Below are 20,466 nucleotides of genomic sequence, written 5' to 3'. Positions count from 1 at the left end.
AAAAGACTCCACTCTAATTTTGACAAAGTATTTTCATTTCAAGTTAAAGTGTGCTGTTAGCTAATATTTCATGGACACTCTACAATAAAGGCCTGATTGGTGGAGTGCTGCAGAGATGGTTGTCCTTCTGGAAGGTTCTCCCATCTCCATAGAGGAACTCTGTCAGGGTTCTTGGTCACCTCCCTGACCAAGGCCCTTCTCCCCCGATTGCTCAGTTTGGCTGGGCGGCCAGCTCTAGGAAGAGTCTTGGTGGTTCCAAACTTCTTCCATTTAAGAATGATGGAGGCCACTGTGTTCTTGGGGACCTTCAATGCTTCAGAAATGATTTGTTACCCTTCCTCAGATCTATGCCTCGAAACAATCCTGTCTCGGATCTCTACGTACAATTCCTTTGACCTCATAGCTTGGTTTTTGCTCTGACATGTACCGTCAACTGTGGGACCTTATTTATATAGACAGGTGTGTGCCTTTCCAAATGACGTCCAAACAATTACAATGGAGTTGTAGAAACATATCAAGTATGATCAATGGAAACAGGATGCACCTGAGCTCAATTTTCGAGTCTCATAACTAAGGGTCTAACTCACTTATTTCTGTTATTTATTTTTTATAAATTGGCACAATTTTTTTTAACCTGTTTTTCTTTGTCATTGTGGAGTATTGTGTGTAGATTGATGAATTCTTTATTTATTTAATCAATTTTAGAATTCGGCTGTAAGGTAACATAATGTGGAAAAAGCGAAGGGATCTGAATACTTTCCGAATGCACCGTAGGTAGGTGCATCCTTCACTGCTCCCTTCACATCTTTGCCTTGCACCCTAGACATGTCAAGAACTTAACTGGTTTGGTAGCATACTATATTAATACCCTATTCTGTACCTGTCTAGGCACAAGCCAAAACTTATGTCAGTGTGTGGTCTATTAAGACATGTTGCCACGAGATTGAGAAAATTAAGACAAAGCTTAAATTGCAACTCATATCCAGGTCAAGTGAGTTTTTTTCATTTTTGTTCTGTAGCTATAGGCGCGGTGCTGTACTGCTTTCCCCTCACCTGGGGGTAGAATGAACTGCCCTGGATGCTGCTGCATGCTGGTGTCATGATACTGGCTCTGGTCTGCTCTGTCCTGGGGCTCTGTGCTGTGTTTGACTTCCACAACTCCAAAGACATTCCCAACCTCTACTCCTTGGATTATTATTTGCACTAAAGCATTCTTCACCAGCCAAAGCACAAATTAAAATGGCATTATCATAAAACAACTGTGAATTCATATTTGGCCATATTATGACCTACTTGTGTTATGCCTTACTTGGCATGCCTGGTGATTGTTAGAATTGTTATGCCATTTGCTATGGCTGTGAGAGGCTGAAATAATGTTTGTTTTGTTTTCAGTGGGTGGTGGCCCTTGTTGGTTTCCTCCTGCCCTGCTCACCCATGTCATTCCACAAGCTGCTAAAGCGTGCCCATGTGTGGATGGGAGACAGCATACTGATACTCAGAATCGGGTCCTACATCTCAGGGATCAACCAGAAACTCTTCTTAGCATTGTAAGAGACATTGTTCACTACAGTGCCTTGCGAAAGTATTCGGCCCCCTTGAACTTTGCGACCTTTTGCCACATTTCAGGCTTCAAACATAAAGATATAAAACTGTATTTTGTTGTGAAGAATCAACAACAAGTGGGACACAATCATGAAGTGGAACGACATTTATTGGATATTTCAAACTTTTTTAACAAATCAAAAACGGAAAAATTGGGCGTGCAAAATCATTCAGCCCCTTTACTTTCAGTGCAGCAAACTATCTCCAGAAGTTCAGTGAGGATCTCTGAATGATCCAATGTTCACCTAAATGACTAATGATGATAAATACAATCCACCTGTGTGTAATCAAGTCTCCGTATAAATGCACCTGCACTGTGATAGTCTCAGAGGTCCGTTAAAAGCGCAGAGAGCATCATGAAGAACAAGGAACACACCAGGCAGGTCCGAGATACTGTTGTGAAGAAGTTTAAAGCCGGATTTGGATACAAAAAGATTTCCCAAGCTTTAAACATCCCAAGGAGCACTGTGCAAGCGATAATATTGAAATGGAAGGGGTATCAGACCACTGCAAATCTACCAAGACCTGGCCGTCCCTCTAAACTTTCAGCTCATACAAGGAGAAGACTGATCAGAGATGCAGCCAAGAGGCCCATGATCACTCTGGATGAACTGCAGAGATCTACAGCTGAGGTGGGAGACTCTGTCCACAGGACAACAATCAGTCGTATATTGCACAAATCTGGCCTTTATGGAAGAGTGGCAAGAAGAAAGCCATTTCTTAAAGATATCCATAAAAAGTGTTGTTTAAAGTTTGCCACAAGCCACCTGGGAGACACACCAAACATGTGGAAGAAGGTGCTCTGGTCAGATGAAACCAAAATTGAACTTTTTGGCAACAATGCAAAACGTTATGTTTGACGTAAAAGCAACACAGCTCATCACCCTGAACACACCATCCCCACTGTCAAACATGGTGGTGGCAGCATCATGGTTTGGGCCTGCTTTTCTTCAGCAGGGACAGGGAAGATGGATAAAATTGATGGGAAGATGGATGGAGCCAAATACAGGACCATTCTGGAAGAAAACCTGATGGAGTCTGCAAAAGACCTGAGACTGGGACGGAGATTTGTCTTCCAACAAGACAATGATCCAAAACATAAAGCAAAATCTACAATGGAATGGTTCAAAAATAAACATATCCAGGTGTTAGAATGGCCAAGTCAAAGTCCAGACCTGAATCCAATCGAGAATCTGTGGAAAGAACTGAAAACTGCTGTTCACAAATGCTCTCCATCCAACCTCACTGAGCTCGAGCTGTTTTGCAAGGAGGAATGGGAAAAAATGTCAGTCTCTCGATGTGCAAAACTGATAGAGACATACCCCAAGCAACTTACAGCTGTAATCGCAGCAAAAGGTGGCGCTACAAAGTATTAACTTAAGGGGGCTGAATAATTTTGCACGCCCAATTTTTCAGTTTTTGATTTGTTAAAAAAGTTTGAAATATCCAATAAATGTCGTTCCACTTCATGATTGTGCCCCACTTGTTGTTGATTCTTCACAAAAAATACAGTTTTATATCTTTATGTTTGAAGCCTGAAATGTGGCAAAAGGTCGCAAAGTTCAAGGGGGCCGAATACTTTCGCAAGGCACTGTATGTAAGCCCATATTCTTATAGCGTCTCAGATTGCGCTGATCTAGGATCAGGTCCCACTGTCCATGCAATATTATAAATTGTGATGTAAAAGGCAAAACTGATCCTACTCTGAGACTATGAATATGAGCCTGATTAGGTTAATTTCATATTTTGTGTTAAAGGACTTGGAGGAAACAATGTACTGTATACAAATATTTCCATAATGTACAGACAAAAAATTATATTTATTTTAGCTTTATTTAACTAGGCAAGTCAGTTAAGAACAAATTCTTATTTTCAATGCCTGTTCAGGGGCAGAACGACAGATTTGTACCTTGTCAGCTCAGGGATTTGAACTTGCAACCTTTACTAGTCCAACGCTCTAACCACTAGGCTACGCTGCCACCCCAATATCTAGCTGTGTTGACAATATTACAAAAATATTCAAAGTGTAATTCTTCAGAATAACTTATATTTCTTCATAAAATGAACTACAAATGGGACACAGCCATATGCCAACCTGCCACCTGAGGCATTGGTCGCCAACTCGTTAGGAGTCTTGATTGTAGCCTTTGGATTGGCCGTTCTGAAGATGTTCTCCAATCAGAAATGGAAGCGACCAGAGCCTACAAGTGAGGACATGAGCTACAGGGTGAGTGCAACAAACCTGATGTCATGTTGCCAAGTCGGATGTCCTGACCAATATATTTGATGTGTAATAGACAAATCATATTTTTCCAACACTGCATGCGGATAAAGCTGTAACATATTTAATGCTGTTTATATGTACAGTACTGTATTGTTTATATGTACAGTACTGTATTGTTTATATGTACTGTATTGTTTATATGCACAGTACTGTATTGTTTATATGTACAGTACTGTATTGTTTATATGTACAGTACTGTATTGTTTATATGCACAGTACTGTATTGTTTATATGTACAGTACTGTATTGAAAGACTTGTGAACCAACCCTACTTCCTCTCCAACAGATTCGTTATTTGAATGACATTTTAGAAGCTACGTTATATCCCTATTCTACATACATACTGGGTGAACATTTATTCACTGATGTATTCAACTCCTTTATGTAATCTTTTAAAACATACTTCAATGTTTCCACATGCAGTCACTGCTTCAAGACAACAGCTGATAGAGAAAAGAGAGGAGGCTTCAAACCTGCTCTCAGCTGCTAATCGTACTCCGCAAGCTATCCATCACTGTTATCTGCTCTTGCTGAATTCCAATGTTCCCTTAATCAAATGATGAGACGCTGAATGTACTAGCCACTGCCAGGACAGTATTGTAAGCAATAATATATGTCCCAACCAGATTTGCATATTTACAAAAAAGTGGATTTGACATTGCTGCCTTGTTTTTACATGAATAAAACAAATACATGAATATTATGTACCCAAAGAAATGACTGTTTCTGCATTTCTTTGTGACTGCCATTGCTGTTGGGCATGGCATTTAGGCTAGTCTCATCATTAAAGCTAGTCTGGGATTTGAGAATCTGTTCAATTATTTCTATTGACCATTCAATATGTGGCCATGCAAACGATCAATGCGTTGTGTTCTTTTGTGGTAATGAAAACTACAGCTGCTGTGGGCCTATTCAAGAAATACACATTTAACATGATGGCTATATCATTTGCACATGGTGGCAGCAGTTTATCAAGGATCAGTACAAAGAGTAACTGTCAGATGCTGTCGCGGACTAAATGGCATGTATGGGTAGGTACAGTAGGGCACAATGGACAAAATATGTCGGTCTTTGTTTTCTGCCAAGCATTGACTCATGATAAAGGTGCGATTTTTTGGTTCTGGGTGCCAATTTGTACCAATGTGTCACAAAATCAGAGTTGTGGAGCTGCATTTTGCTGTCCTTCTGCGATGCTGTCGTCCCAGTGTCGCTCCAAATATCCAGGAATTACGGCTATTCCACTTCCAGCGCTCACTGCTCAGGCCATCGGTGAGGTCATTTCAGCAGTGGGCGTAACTGGGCAGATCCACAAGGCATAACTTTTTCGGAAGCGGCATTGAAATTGCAAGGGGGAGTGAAAGTTTAGAAACCATCCGAAAGTCACGTAGCAATCCTAATCCTTGGGGAGTAAAAATATACATTCGTGATTTGGGCATCATATCAGGCAGCCATATATAGTCTTCAACGGGATCAAGATCATTTTTTTGATAATCGTCTGTGGTGAGAGCTTCTTTTGGAAATAACTTGAAAATTGTGTTAATGAAACAGTTACTAAAGGATATTACTGGAAAAATGTGCTTGATATGCTATACGGTCTTTGTGCTTCTTATTAAATTTAAGCAACTTTGGCTACTTGTTCTTATATGCCACGTATAACCAAATGCACTCTGATTTCATGTTGATAATGAAATTTGGTTGTTAACAGTTTCTATGTCTAGACTTTTGTATTTGTAAAATTGATTGTAGACGATAATGAGAATACATCGCAGCCTGTTTCGCAATGTTCACAAATAAGGATGCCAGCATATTGTGGGAACGCTGATAATATTTATGCCAGGAATGGATAGTTGTGGGATTTGTGAGATGAAAGGTGCACAGTATTCAACCACAGTTTAGTTGCAGTTACTTGGGGCGAGAGAAACAAAATGCCTCTGCTTTTGTGGACACTGATCTTACTGATTTCTCACATGATGATGTGTGATTGCAGTCTCTATAGCCTATAGTGGTTGTGTAATTAGGTTGCAGAGAATGTTAGTTAAATGGCACACCTATGTATTATTACCTGGATGTGCTGTTCTGTGCTATAAATCAACGGCATGTGCCAGGAGTTCTCTGGCTTGATTCTAGTTTACTGTATTGTCCTTGAAGGAACAGTGAATAACTATTCAAGTTGATGGTTTGGTTAACTTTGGTACACATTCTATGAGCTGCCTGTATGTAATGTATTTATAGCGTCTTCTCTCACCATCCCATAGTGCACGATAAGACTCCTTTCAGTGCTTCTATAATTATCCAGTTAGTTCTACACATTATAATGGCCTGAGCACAGGTATTGGGAAGGCTCCAACTCTTTCTGACCTGACATATTGAACCCGGAACCACCACCTTATGACCTAGATGCCCTACGGCAACGAGTCAGTGGAAATTGTGTCTAGCATTCTCGAGGGGAAACATGACAAGTAAAAACTAGTGGCCATTTTTTTTTATGTCTCAGCATAGATTTAATGTTGTCTTTCTTGTGAAATAAGCGTTCTAGGTGGTTGATGGATGCTGCTGTGTTTAGTTTATCTGCCTGCACATATTGGTTTCCACTGAAGACCAAATGGAGGCAGAGCTTCCTGGATACCTTGCTTTGTTTGGCGGAAGCTAAATGACTTCTGTTTGATCCAAGGGGTCACCATTTCATGGGGTGGGCCATCTTATACTTTTGAATCTTTACCTTACATTTGCGCTAGGAATGTTTTTTGTGATACTGTACTGCACTCCACTTTGAGCCCGTAAATCTTTGAGTGCTGAAGCAGGATGGAATTTCAATTTAAGATATGGTCATATATCTTAGATCCCAGATGACATTTGTCATAAAGTACTGTAGCTTCTGTGTGCATCTTATCCATGTGGTTGAATGAAAACATTAGAATGGTTATTAGGCTGTGAGGAGATGCAGACCCTGTGAGCTTGACTTTGTAACGTCTATGTTTTGTAACTTGTGTAACCAACTGCCCACGTTACATTGAAGAAAATAGAAAGATGCTGGAAAATGGAAAGATCCAACCCCCACTGCCAGATATACATAGCCTTTAGTTTACATCACTTGAAAGCCACTATATTGTTGAATTGCTTAATGCCTTGTGTGAAATGTTGCTGCAGTCTTAAAAGGAGTTATGCTTTAAAAAAAATCAGGAATCAAGGTAAGACCCAAGTACAGACTGTGTGAAGTAGCAATGTTTATTTCAACCACAGGGACAGGCAAACGACACGTCAAGGCAGGCAGGGGTCGAATAACAAGTAACAGTCTCAACGTCAACAGTGAAGAGGCGACTCCGGGATGCTGGCTTTCTAGGCAGAGTTGCAAAGAAAAAGCCATATCTCAGACTGGCCAATAAAAATAAAATATTAAGATGGGCAAAAGAACACAGACACTGGACAGAGGAACTCTGCCTAGAAGGTCAGCATCCCGGAGTCACCTCTTCACTGTTGACGTTGAGACTGGTGTTCTGCGGGTACTATTTAAGGAAGATTCCAGTTGAGGACTTGTGAGGGGTCTGTTTCACAATCTAGACACTCTAATGTACTTGTCCTCTTGCTCAGTTGTGCACCAGGGCCTCCCACTCCTCTTTCTATTCTGGTTAGAGCCAGTTTGCGCTGTTCTGTGAAAGTACACAGCATAGTACGACATCTTTAGTTTCTTGGCAATTTCTCGCATGGAATTGCCTTAATTTCTCAGAACAAGAATAGACTGGCGAGTTTCAGAAGAAAGTCCTTTGTTTATATATATATATATTTTTGGAGAAATTGTTTAAAAAGGTATATTCTTTGTAAATTATATCATAAATAGGACTTGTGGAGTTACAGTATGTCACACATGCAGCTAACAAAAACATATGGAAATGTCTGCTCTACTCAAAATTATAACCAAATAATTGCAGCATTACAGCAAAAATTGAAGAGGCAAGCGGTCTGATGAGTACAAATGTAAGGAACTTGTCTGTCAGCCCTGCATTAAAGACCAAAATTGACTATATAAATTTGTAATAAATGAAAAAGTATACCATTTTAACTTAAGGACCAAGAAATTGACAGCTGTCCCATATAGATTTCTCAGAATAAGAATAGACTGACGAGTTTCAGAAGAAGGTCTTTGTTTCTGGCCATTTTGAGCCTGTAATCTAACCCACAAATGCTAATGCTCAACTACTCTAAAGAAGGCCAGCTTTATTGCTTCTTTAATCAGAACAACAGTTTTCAGCTATGCTAACATAATTGCAAAATGGTTTTCTAATGATCAATTAGCCTTTTAAAATTATAAACTTGGATTAGCTAACAGAGCGTGCCATTGGAACATAGTAGTGATGGTTGCTGATAATGGGCCTCTGTACACCTATGTAGAGATATTCCATCAAAATCTGCCGTTTCCAGCTACAATAGTCATTTACAACATTAACAATGTCTACACTGTATTTCTGATCAATTTGATGTTATTTTAATGGATAAAAAAAATAGCTTTTCTTTCAAAAACAATTACATTTCTAAGTGACCCCAAACTTTTGAACGGTAGTGTAAATCAATGTTTTTCTCTGTGACTTCATGCCACATGACATCCTGCCATGATTGACCAGAGCGGAGTGATAGTTTGTTGTTGTTGTTAAGCCCCCCCAAGCCTTGGCTTCCAGGCCTCATTCATGTTGTTCTCTTGAGCCCGGGGAAGTTCGTATTAGAAAAGTAGGTATGAGTGGAGCGCTCATTGCCAGTGGCTGCTGGGTGATTTTTTTTAAACAACCACCCCTTCCACATGCCGCTTTAGAAGTGCAAATGATCCAGAGTGAGCTCATTTATGGTGCTAGAATACTATCCTGTATTTTTTTTAATGTATATTTTGGAAATTGTTTTTATTTTAAAATTTCAAAAGGCACATCTGAGCTATCGTTTTTGCAGGTGCATGGTAACAGTTTAATAAAATGAGAAAAAAAGAAGAAACCCGCACACACTGCTCTTGATAGTATTACTGCTCTTTAATAAGCTTGATATAATTCGGTTGAAATGACACTACCCAATGTGGGCACCACTGAAAATGATTGGCTTTCGGTTTCAACTCTCCACCTCTGTTTGAAAGTGCCTATTCACATTTTTGGGAGAACTTTTACAGGCTTTCATAATTCATACTGAAAGTATGAATTATTTTCCTCCACCTAGAAAAACTGCTTTAAGTGGGAAATCTGAAGGGGGGACTTTTTTTCTCGAGTCGCCTCTATGATATGACATGATAATATTTTTAGTCTACATTGATTTTCAGCCAAACAGCTTTTCTCCAAAGCCTACACTTGGCCACCTGAACTATGCAGCAAATTAAAATAGGGGTGCAAACCTATGTTTTTGCACCTCCACTTTTTTTTTATCAGAAAGTGTACATAATCCATTGGATAATTGGTAAATGTTCACTTATTTTTTAGCTAGTCTGTATTAAAATTACGATATATACAGTGCATTTGCAATGTATTCAGACCCCTTGACTTTTTCCACATTTTGTTCAGTTACATCAGTCTACACACAAAGTAATTTTTGTTATTTAAAATAAATAAATAATGGTTTACATAAGTGTTCAAATCCTTTCCTATGAGACTCGGAATTGAGCTCAGGTGCAACTTGTTTCAATTGATCATCCTTGAGATGTTTCTACAACTTGATTGGAGTCCACCTGTGGTAAATTAAATTGATTGTACATGATTTGGAAAGGCACACACCTGTCTACATATATATATTTTTTAACTAGGCAAGTCAGTTAAGAACAAATTCTTATTTTCAATGACAGCCTAGGAACAGTGGGTTAACTGCCTGTTCAGGGGCAGAACGACAGATTTGTATCTTGTCAGCTCGGGGATTTGAACTTGCAACCTTTCGGTTACTAGTCCAACGCTCTAACCACTAGGCTACCCTGCCTATATAAGGTCTCACAGTTGGCAGTGCATGTCAGAGCAAAAACCAAGCCATGAGGTTGAAGGAACTACCTAGACTCTTCCTAGAGCTGGCCGCCCGGCCAAACTGAGCAATCGTGGGAGGAGGGCCTTGGTCAGGGAGGTGTCCAAGAACCCGGTGATCATTCTGACAGAGCTCCAGAGTTCCTCTATGGAGATGGGAGAACCTTCCAGAAGGACAACCATCTCGGCAGCACTCCACCAATCAGGCCTTTATAGTAGAGTGGCCAGACGGAAGACACTCCACAGTAAAAGGCACATGACAGCCTGCTTGGAGTTTGCAAAAAGGCACCTAAAGGACTCTCAGACCATGAGAAACAAGATTCTCTGGTCTGATAAAACCAAGACTGAACTCTTTGGCCTGAATTCCAAGCGTCCAAGCGTCACGTCTGGAAAAAACCTGGCACCATCCCTACGGTGAAGCATGGTGGTGGCAGCATCATGCCGGGGCAATGTTTTTCAACTGCAGGGACTGGGAGACTAGTCAGGATCGAGGGAAATATGAATGGAGCAAAGTGCAGAGAGATCATTGATGAAAACCTGCTCCAGAGTGCTCAGGACTTCAGACTGGGGCAAAGGTTCACCTTCCAACAGGACAATAACCCTAAGCACACAGCCAAGACAACGCAGGAGTGGCTTTGGGACAAGTCTCTGAATGTCCTTGAGTGGCCCAGATAGAGCCCGGACTTGAATCCAATCAAACATCTCTGGAGAGACCTGAAAATAGATGTGCAGCGACGCTCCCCATCCATCCTGACAGAGAGGATCTGCAGAGAAGAATGGGAGAATCTCCCCAAATACAGGTCTGCCATGCTTGTAGCGTCATACCTAAGAAGAGTCGAGGCTGTAATCACTGCCAAAAGTGCTTCAACAAAGTACTGAGTAAAGGGTCTGAATACTTATGTAAATGTGATATTTTCGGGTTTTATTTTTAATACATTTGCCAAAATATAAAATATCATGGGATATTGTGTCAAGGTAAAAAGTCAAGGGGTCTCAATACTTTCCGAATGCACTGTATAATCATATAAATCTACGTAACTGAAGGGATTTGGTCAAATTTAGCAGAGTAAGAGAACAAGTACAGTCCACAGAGAGAACTAGAAAAGTACTAGTTCCTCCCAAAAACTTTAATTGCAGTGGGGTAAATCAGGGTCACACGGAGTGATTCTTGGTAGTCTTAAACAAATCTACTTTGAAACAAAAGCATACAATTGTGTTCTTAGCAAAGAGCATTTTCTCAAGCAAGTATTTTGCTAGGATGTCTTGATGTGGTTTCAGTGGGGAGGGGAAACTGATAATTTGCTGCTATTGGCAGAGAGGTTTGGAACTCTTTTCTTATTGGTCTATTAACTAATTTACTGCATGGTGAAGTCACCATGGAAGGCCAAAATTCCCTCCCACCAAAACAAGCTGAAATTTCTGTCAGTCTTTTCAAATAGCTCTTATACTAAAGGGGCATTATTATCATGTTCACAATTTTACAGTAAGTTTAAAATCAAATTTTATTTGTCACATGTGCCGAATACAACAGGTGTAGTAGACCTTACAGTGAAATGCTTACTTACGAGTCCCTAACCAACAATGCAGTTAAAAAATACGGATAAGAATAAGAAATAAAAGTATTTAAAGAGCAGCAGTAAAATAACAATAGCGAGACTATATACAGGAGGTTACCGGTACAGAGTCAATGTGCAGGGGCACCGGTTAGTTGAGGTAATATTTACATGTAGGTAGAGGATTTAAAGTGACAATGCATAGATGATCACAACATAGAGTAGCAGTGATGTAAAAGAGGAGGGGGGGGGGGAGTGCAAATAGGCTCAGTAGCCATTTGATTAGATGTTCAGGAGTCTTATGGCTTGTGGGTAGAAGCTGTTTAGAAGCCTCTTGGACCGAGACTTGGCGCTATGGTACCGCTTGCCATGTAGTAGCAGAGAACAGTCTATGACTAGGGTAGCTGGAGGTTTTTTAAACCATTTTTAGGGCCTTCCTCTGACACCGCCTGGTATAGAGGTCCTGGATGGCAGGAAGCTTGGCCCCAGTGATGTACTCGGCCATTCGCACTACCCTCTGTAGTGCCTTGCGGTCGGAGACCGAGCAGTTGCCATACCAGGCAGTGATACAATGAGTCAGGGCGCTCTTGATGGTGCAGCTGTAGAACCTTTTGAGGATCTGAGGACCCATGCCAAGTCTTTTCAGTCTTCTGAGGGGGAATGGGTTTTGTCGTGCCCTCTTCACGACTGTCTTGCAGTGCTTGGACCATGTTAGTTTATTGGTGATGTGGACACCAAGGAACTTGAAGCTCTCAACCTGCTCCACTGCAGCCCTGTCAATGAGAATGGGGGTGTGCTCTTTGTCTTAATCAGGTTTAGGGAGAGGTTGTTGTCCTGGCACCACACGGCCAGGTCTCTGACCTCCTCACCATAGGCTGTGTTTTCATTGTCAGTGATCAGGCAAACACTGTTGTGTCATCGGCAAACTTAATGATGGTGTTGGAGTCGTGCCTGGCCGTGCAGTCATGAGTGAACAGGGAGTACAGGAGGAGACTGAGCACTCACCCCTGAGGGGAACCTGTGTTGAGTATTAGCTTGGCAGATGTGTTGTTACCTACCCTTACCACCTGGGGGCGGCCCATCAGGAAGTGCAGGATCCAGTTGCAGAGGGAGGTGTTTAGTCCCAGGGTCCTTAGCTTATTGATGAGCTTGGAGGGCACTTTTGTGTTGAACGCTGAGCTGTAGTCAATGAATAACATTCTCACATAGGCGTTCCTTTTGTTAAAGTGGGAAAGGGCAGTGTGGAGTGCAATAGAGATGGCATCATCTGTGGATCTTTTGGGGCGGTATGCAAATTGGAGTGGGTCTAGGGTTTCTGGGATAATGGTGTTGATGTGAACAATGACCAGCCTTTCAAAGCACCTCATGGCTAGAGATGTGAGTGCTACAGGTCAGTAGTCATTTAGGGGGGTTACCTTAGTGTTCTTGGGCACAGGCACTATGGTGGTCTGCTTAAAACATGTTGGCATTACAGACACGGACAGGGAGAGGTTGAAAATGTCAGTGAAGACACTTGCCAGTTGATCAGCGCATGCTAGCAGTATACGTCCTGGTCATCCGTCTGGCCCTGCGGCCTTGTGAATATTGACCTGTTTAAAGGTCTTACTCACATTGGCTGCGGAGAGCGTGATCACACAGTCTTCCAGAACAGCTGGTGCTCTCATGCATGTTTAAGTGTTATTTGCCTCGAAGCGAGCATAGAAGTAGTATAGCTCGTCTGGTAGGCTTGTGTCACTGGGCAGCTCTCGGCTGTGCTTCTCTTTGTTGTCTGTAATGGTTTGCAAGCCCTGCCACATCTGACGAGCGTCAGAGCTGGTGCAGTACGATTCGATCTTAGTCCTGTATTGACGCTTTGCCTGTTTGATGGTTCGTCGGAGTGCATTGCAGGATTTCTTATAAGCTTCAGGGTTATTAGAGTCCCACTCCTTGAAATCGTCAGCTCTGGCCTTTCGCTCAGTGCGGTTGTTGCCTTTAATCCATGGCTTCTGGTTGGGGTATGTACGTACGGTCACTGTGGGGACGGCGTTATCAATGCACTTATTGATGAAGCCAATGACTGATGTGGTGTACTCCTCAATGCCATCGGAGGAATACCAGAACATATTCCAGTCTGTGCTAGTAAAACAGCCCTGTAGCTTAGCATCTGCTTCATCTGACCACTTTTTTATTGATCTAGTCACTGGTGCTTCCTGCTTTAATTTTTGCTTGTAAGCAGTAGTTAGGAGGATATAATTATGGTCAGATTTGCCAAATGGAGGGCGAGGGAGAGCTTTGTCTGTGTCTCTGTGTGTGGAGTAAAGGTGGTCCACACACATAGTGTGGAAATATATATAAAACACAGCACAATCAAGTTTTTGATTGCAATGGGCCTTTAAGTACATGTAATGCGTTACTTGTAGCGCGTCACTACCCACCTCCGCTTGTTAGCTCCAAAAGTGGTTAGTAGCTGTGACTGCTTGCTGACAGTGAATGCCGAGCTTTTCAGAGGCTAAATACACTGCAAGCATAATTTTACCTGGTTCCCGTGAAGCAATTGTAATGACAGTCCACCACAACACACCCGAGTGTCTCCTGATTAGCAAGGGGTAGTCTGTGTTTAATTTCATTGCGTTTTAAAAACACAGTTTGAGATCATTGTGAGTGGATTTTGCCTGTGGTTTGAGTGGTGAATTGGACTTCCTGGGAAAATGTTGTCCGAGATTGCATCAGTAACCAAGAGGGGCTTAGAGAAAGGTCAATTGGCGTTACTGTAATTCTTTGAATGTAGGTGAAGCACTTGCTGCCCTTGTTAATCTCCTTTGCTGCAGTCCTGAATTCCAAACCCCCAGGCAGTCTCCCTGTGATAAACCATATGACAAAGTAGCCAAAGGAATTTTAAATGGGTAATGTTATTTTCCTAATCTCTGCCTACTCTCCCATAGATAACCTCTTCTGTCTACTGTCTGACTTGACAGACACCACCATGCTGGCCGCCTGGTCGCTCCCCTGCTGCTTCACCATCCTGTTGGGCCTGTTAGAACTGTGCCGGGCCCAGTACGAACACCTAGGCTACCCACACGGCTATCCACAGGGCTACCCAGAGCCTGAGCAGGAGCAGTACAGTGCCCCGGAGCTGCCACCTGACACACCCAGGATACAGCTGCGTTTGGCAGGGGACAAGCGCAAGCACAACGAGGGGCGCGTGGAGGTTTTCTATGATGGCGAGTGGGGCACAGTCTGTGATGATGACTTCTCCATCCATTCTGCCCAGGTGGTGTGCAGGGAGTTGGGCTACCTGGAGGCGGTCTCCTGGTCTCCATCCTCTAAATATGGGAAAGGAGAGGGTAAGATGTCCGTTATTGCACTTCAAACCTTTATATGTGTAATGATAAGGGGAAATAATTGACTATTTTAAGGGATGTTTTTTTATTGGCCAGGATTAACCAATTTTCCTAGTGAAACTTTTCAATAGGCCATTTGGATGTATGTTTATTCTGACATATTTCACTGACAGGCCGGCTTTTCCATGAATAAATGCTGGATGTTTTGGATTACCGGTAGTGCTCTTTGTCTACGTTCTGACTCAACTTTTACCGAAATGGACAAGGCACATCTGTAGCTTAGATCTGTTAGGGATAAGGTAGCCAGTGTACAATCTCAGCAGCATAATTGCTGTCAGTGTCCAGTCTACTTTTCCAATGTCGCTTGGCTGTTTGACCACGCTAGCTACAACTGGTCAGGTGAAAGAAAGATTTATCCCTACAGAGTTCTTTTTGATATATCCACAGTGTGTTCAGAATCCTGATGTTTTTCAGGACGCATCTGGTTTGACAATGTCCAGTGCACTGGAAAAGAGAAGACCCTGGCACTGTGCACCTCCAACGGGATTGGTGTGTCCGACTGCAAGCACACAGAGGACGTAGGTGTGGTGTGCAGCGACAAAAGGATCCCCGGATTTAAATTCATCAACACCATGGCCAATAATGTGCAGGTAAACAATCTACCTTCTATAAAGCCTGCCTTAGTTAGACACAAAGGGGTGGTTTCCTAGACACAGATTAAGGCTAATCCTAGACAGAAAAAGGACTAGGTTTAATCTGTGTTCAGGAAACGGCCCCAAAGACACTTGACTTTGGTTGACGTTGTTGACTGACATTTTTACACTGGGCCAGAACATTTGGTTCCTGACCGCTCCTCAGAGAAAGCCTTCACAGCTGGTTTTATTGAGCTGTTCTGTGCAGAGTGAAGACACACATTTTGACAGCATCTAAGTATTACGTACATGTGGCTTTCAAAAAAAGTGAATAGTCAAGCCAAAACTAAATTGTGAACTCAAAATGATGACTTTACAGTCATGTGCACTAGCCCACGTGAAGTTTTACAAAGAAAGTGAGGCTACTGGTAACTAACTAAATAAGTAATCATAGGTGTTGCACTCACAACTGTCAGTGTAATCCTGCTGGGCTCTTAAAGGCTTCATTGCGCACCTCATGGAAGTATGTCCTACAAGCCTACAGCTAATTGCAGAGTGTTATCTTGCTGTTCTGCTCACTCTGCAGGCCCCCGAGTTCACATACCAATCTTATGAGGGGAGTGCAGACCAGAGCTCTCTGAGTTTCAGCTCAAACCATAAGTTTCCATTTTTAAAATGTCTCTGAAATCAAGTGATGACAGACAGTACTTTAGAGTAACAGCTGGATGCCTCAGGGTGATTCTGGGTTTTTTTGTGCATTGAGTCTTAACTCAACTTGCCTACTTAGAGGTTCTTAACTCAGTCTTAACTGACTTGCCTACTTAGAGGTTAAATAATAAAACAACAGCAGCTGCATAGTCTTAGCCTGGCCTACTATGTGCCCTGTCCCTCTGGCCAGGGCAAATGAAGCGGTAACATAGTGTATTTATAGTCCATTTGTTTGTCAGAAAATGTGAATGGGATCAAATTTGGTTTATTTTCAAACTTGGGCTGACTAGGCTACCTAGACTTTTTCAATCCAAAATGATTCACTGGAATTAGTCAATAAACACAATCGCTGACATAGACTGTGACATCATTTTGAATTAGGCTTACAGTTGCTTAGGGCCGGACTACACGATGCAAACCTACATAAATCAAGCTCAGCCGTGTGAGTTTTATAGTCTAATCATGTTGCTTTCTCTGTGTTTGTGAAGTAATATTAACAAGTACACGTTTGCTGCAGTTTGACAGGGTTTTCATCCTCCCCAAGGCCAGGAGTTTTTCCAGGAGTTTTTTTTTTTAACCATGTGACCTGATTAAAAAATCTGGTTCTATCATATCCCATATTAAACCTTCTTACAACAGATTAATCACGTCATACCGTATAAGGTTTTACCTGGTGAGGTTACCAGATAAGGAAGAACTACGGGCCCCAGGTGTTTTTGTCCGCCACACCACTCTGGGACCTGTGATGCCACCTCTGATAGAGATGATAATGATCCAGAGAGCAGTGCTGTAGAGGTCTAGACGTATAGACTCAGCCCTTTGTGATCTCTCCAGCTGTGATATTTACTGAGAGAATATCAGACTCAGCTTTTCCATTCACTAAGACGTGGGGCATGTGTGGCTAGCTCCACACAGAAGCTCTGTGAAACACAGCCAGGCTTAGGCAAAGCCCTCCACACAGATTCCAAATGGCATCCTATTCCCTATGTAGTGCATTATTTTTGACCAGGACTCATAGGGCTCTGTTCAAAAGTAGTGCACTGTGTTGGGAATAGGATGCCATTTGGGGTGCAGACACAGCCTTAATGGAGACTTTACCTTTTCATCTGGAAATGGTCATCTGGTGGTGACTCACAGCTGCAGGTTGAGGTTACACTAGCGTGCGTCCCAAATTGCACTTTGTAGTTAATATGGTGCCATTTGGAACATACATGGTCTAATGTTAGCGATGAGGACAGACTAGTGTGGTTCTGTGGTGGGGGATGATGAGAGAGGTATGGGGATTCAAATTAGGGGCTTTGGCTGAGAACATTTCCGCCCACATTTTAGAGTTTAGAGCAGTGTTCACCAACCTTTTCTGAGTCAAGATCACTTTCCGAGTCAAAATGCAAGCCGAGATCTACCGCTCAGATTTTTTTTAAACATTACTTAAAAAACTTAAGCCTATGCCACGTTAACCTATTAAAAACAGTTCTGAAGCAATGAGGTTTTTGCAGTAGGCTATAGGCCCAATACATTATCACTGCATATTGGCTATGGTATAATTGCTGATGGGTCCGATCCCAGATGGTGAGAGTAGGCAACAACACACCTGCCACGCTGACCCTCAACACGGGGGCCCTTCAGGTGCGTGATTAGTCCCTTTTTGTACTCCCTGTTCACCCACGACTACGTGGCCGCGCACGACTCCAACACCATCATTACGTTTGCTGATGACACGATGGTGGTAGGCCTGATGACTGAGACTGCCAGGACAACCTCTCCCTCAACAACCTCTCTGCAAGACAAAGAAGCATGTGACAAATAACATTTGATTTGATCCAGTGCTCCTCTGAGAAGTCACTGTTTGCTTTCCGTTAAGACTTATTAAATAGGAATTCATTTTCTGTTTATTTTCCATTTATCATACACCATTTTTTTCAGCTATAGTCACAGCTATATACTTTGGGGACAGTATATAAAGATTAGTGCCCAAAAACTCCTGTCCTACTCCATAATCCTTCGGAATGTATCCTCTCACTGCCGTTCAGCTTTTACTGTAGACGATTTAGAGGTGAAGTTTGTGTTTGTGGGGATGTCTGACCTGTGATCAAGCACATGCAATTACATTCTGCTCCAACCAGATTTAACATTGAACATTCCTCTATGTTTATGAAAGGTCATTCTTGGCTATGTACATTTCCTAGCTGGCTTACCATTGAGCTGCATTTATCAATGCAGACTTTATGTACACACCAATGTGTTCTGTTGCAGTAGCAATTTAGGAAACATTTGAGATGCATTCATTGCCTGCACTCTGCATCCGACATGGAACAAACAGGGTACTGTGGGCTACTAGAAGCTAGAAGGAATACAGCCTGAAAGAAGTTTATTCTTGGTTGTTCAAATTTGTGGGCTCAATTGAACGTCAGCTGTTGAAACATCCCCCGGAGAGGTGGTTGATTGAGGTTTATTGAAGGAAGTAATATATAGTAAAGTAAGGTGTGATGGTGGTTCATAAAGGAGTATTTTTGTTGTAGTTAGATGATGTATGTGGTAACACGCCTTGAAACAACCTTGTTCTACTTCAATGTATTTACTTCCATTTGTTTTTGCTCCTTTGGTTTGGAGGAATCTCCTACCATGCTGTGACACGAGCTGGGGCTGGGAAGCTGGGAGGCTAGGTGGAGGCAGGGCTACTGTGGCAGACAGGTCAAATCTGTCCTAATGTTAATTGGGATTGAATGCTATATTATTTCTCTCCCCTTGTGTGTGTCTGTCTGTCTGTCTGTCTGTCTGTCTGTCTGTCTGTCTGTCTGTGTCAGTGAGTGAGTGACAGTCTCTGTTTCTCCCAAAGCAATAGTTTCCATCTTCCTTACCTCAGTTTTTCCCCTCAGGCTTAAGGTCAAACCATCCACTTTTTCCTCTGTAAACCTCTGGCCTTGTCATCATAGTAGGGTTCTGTAAAGTGTAATGTCAAGCCTAATAGGAATGGCACCATGAACTTGACTAATGTGGGGTTGAAAAAGTCATTTGACATTTGAATTTGAACAACTGAATTAACTTCTCACATAACTGATGGGTAGCTCTCTGGCCACGTAACAACAATGAAAAGTTTACACCCCAGTGCACTGCATTCCCACAATACAATTCAACTGAATAGGATGTTTAGTTTATCCTCTGAAATACTCAGTCTAAAATGTAGCCCTTAGTCTCTTACAACTCATAGCTGTGGAAATCAAGATTAGTTTTTACAGTCAATGTGTGAGTTTGTGCCAGTGTGGCACAAACCATGAACTTCTGTGTCTAATTTATAAATGCCACACAGTAATAGATAAGGACATTTTCTTCCAATTTAAGTAGTTTATCTATGATTTATCTCAGATTCAACTACAAATAATAATTGCCTTATGTCTTTCACCAAATAAGTCAAACTGTATTTTTTCAGGATTTGTAAGTTTTGTGGAACATCTGTTTCCACTTTGTCAACAAAGGCTCTTTTAATGTTTTCTAAGGAGCATGAACAAGTGAAACAGAGACGTGAGGTAAATTGCCTGCACTGCCACATCATAAACACTGTTTCTGGAAAGAACAAATCATCTATTTGTGTTGTGGCTCACAGAATAATCAGCACCCAACAGCGCTTGTCTGGTCAGCACAGCACATGTGATCTTGAAACAGATGCAGTATGCCCAGGGAGGGGAAAACTTGATCCCAGGAAGTCACTTTAGCTCAATACTGTTGTGATGTTCTAGAGAAATGATTTGTTCTCTCACTTGGAATGTCTATGTAACCCCGTTTCACAAGGATATTTGGTGAATTCTGTAAGAAGTCAATGGAGTTCAGGGTCTCTATTGGAACCATGTGCTGCAGGCTCCATTGCCATTGTTTTTGCTGGCATTAGCACTGTGTTTTGGTGGAGGCTTGAGGTTACAGTCTGGCCTGAGATGATGAGAAGTAGGATAATTGAAGATTACACACTAAATCACACCATTGTCTAATTGCTCCAAACGGACATCCTTGCCATAAAGAGTATTGCGCCTTAGTACTGAGAGTGCAAGTGACACTGGAATCTGAAAGTTTGCATTCGTTTTCCCTCGTGTTTCATTGGCATGTCTTATTGGTTTCAGTTGCATTTGAAATGCATATTTCAGTTCATTTCTCAAGGGCAACAAACATCATTGTGGATGTGACATTTTAGAACGAATGCCCCAAGCTCACTTTCTAGTGTATGATTCTGGGAATGGACTATTGTAGCCTACATAATAAACCCTCACAAATAGTACAATTGTCAGTGTTAGCCCTTGTGGGGATATTTTTGCTCTCCGGTTGGAGCTTCTCACTGGGCACAGATGTCAATGCAATGTCTATTCCACGTTAGTTCAATGTAATTTAATTGAAGTGACGTGGAAACAA

At 42.0% G+C, this 20,466-nt stretch overlaps 1 protein-coding gene across 3 annotated transcripts in view; it reads left to right on the top strand.

The window, feature by feature from the left end:
- The first annotated feature begins 5,222 nt into the window (after nt 1-5,222).
- Nucleotides 5,223-20,466, top strand: part of LOC139411096 (lysyl oxidase homolog 2B-like) — a 67,246-nt gene continuing 52,002 nt past the window's right edge. The window contains exons 1-3 of one of the 3 annotated variants that reach the window (XM_071156943.1): nt 5,223-5,386; nt 14,333-14,734; nt 15,206-15,381. In XM_071156943.1, the coding sequence (XP_071013044.1) occupies nt 14,374-14,734; nt 15,206-15,381 (537 nt within the window). In that variant the 5' untranslated portion in view covers nt 5,223-5,386; nt 14,333-14,373. The remainder of the gene's footprint in view (nt 5,387-14,332; nt 14,735-15,205; nt 15,382-20,466) is intronic. The other 2 variants (XM_071156945.1, XM_071156944.1) reach the window with 2 other exon arrangements.

The sequence above is a fragment of the Oncorhynchus clarkii genome, chromosome 6, assembly GCF_045791955.1.
Source record: "Oncorhynchus clarkii lewisi isolate Uvic-CL-2024 chromosome 6, UVic_Ocla_1.0, whole genome shotgun sequence".
Lineage (NCBI taxonomy): Eukaryota > Metazoa > Chordata > Actinopteri > Salmoniformes > Salmonidae > Oncorhynchus > Oncorhynchus clarkii.
Note: the sequence above shows the minus strand (reverse complement) of the source record. Positions and strands in the feature narration are given on the sequence as shown.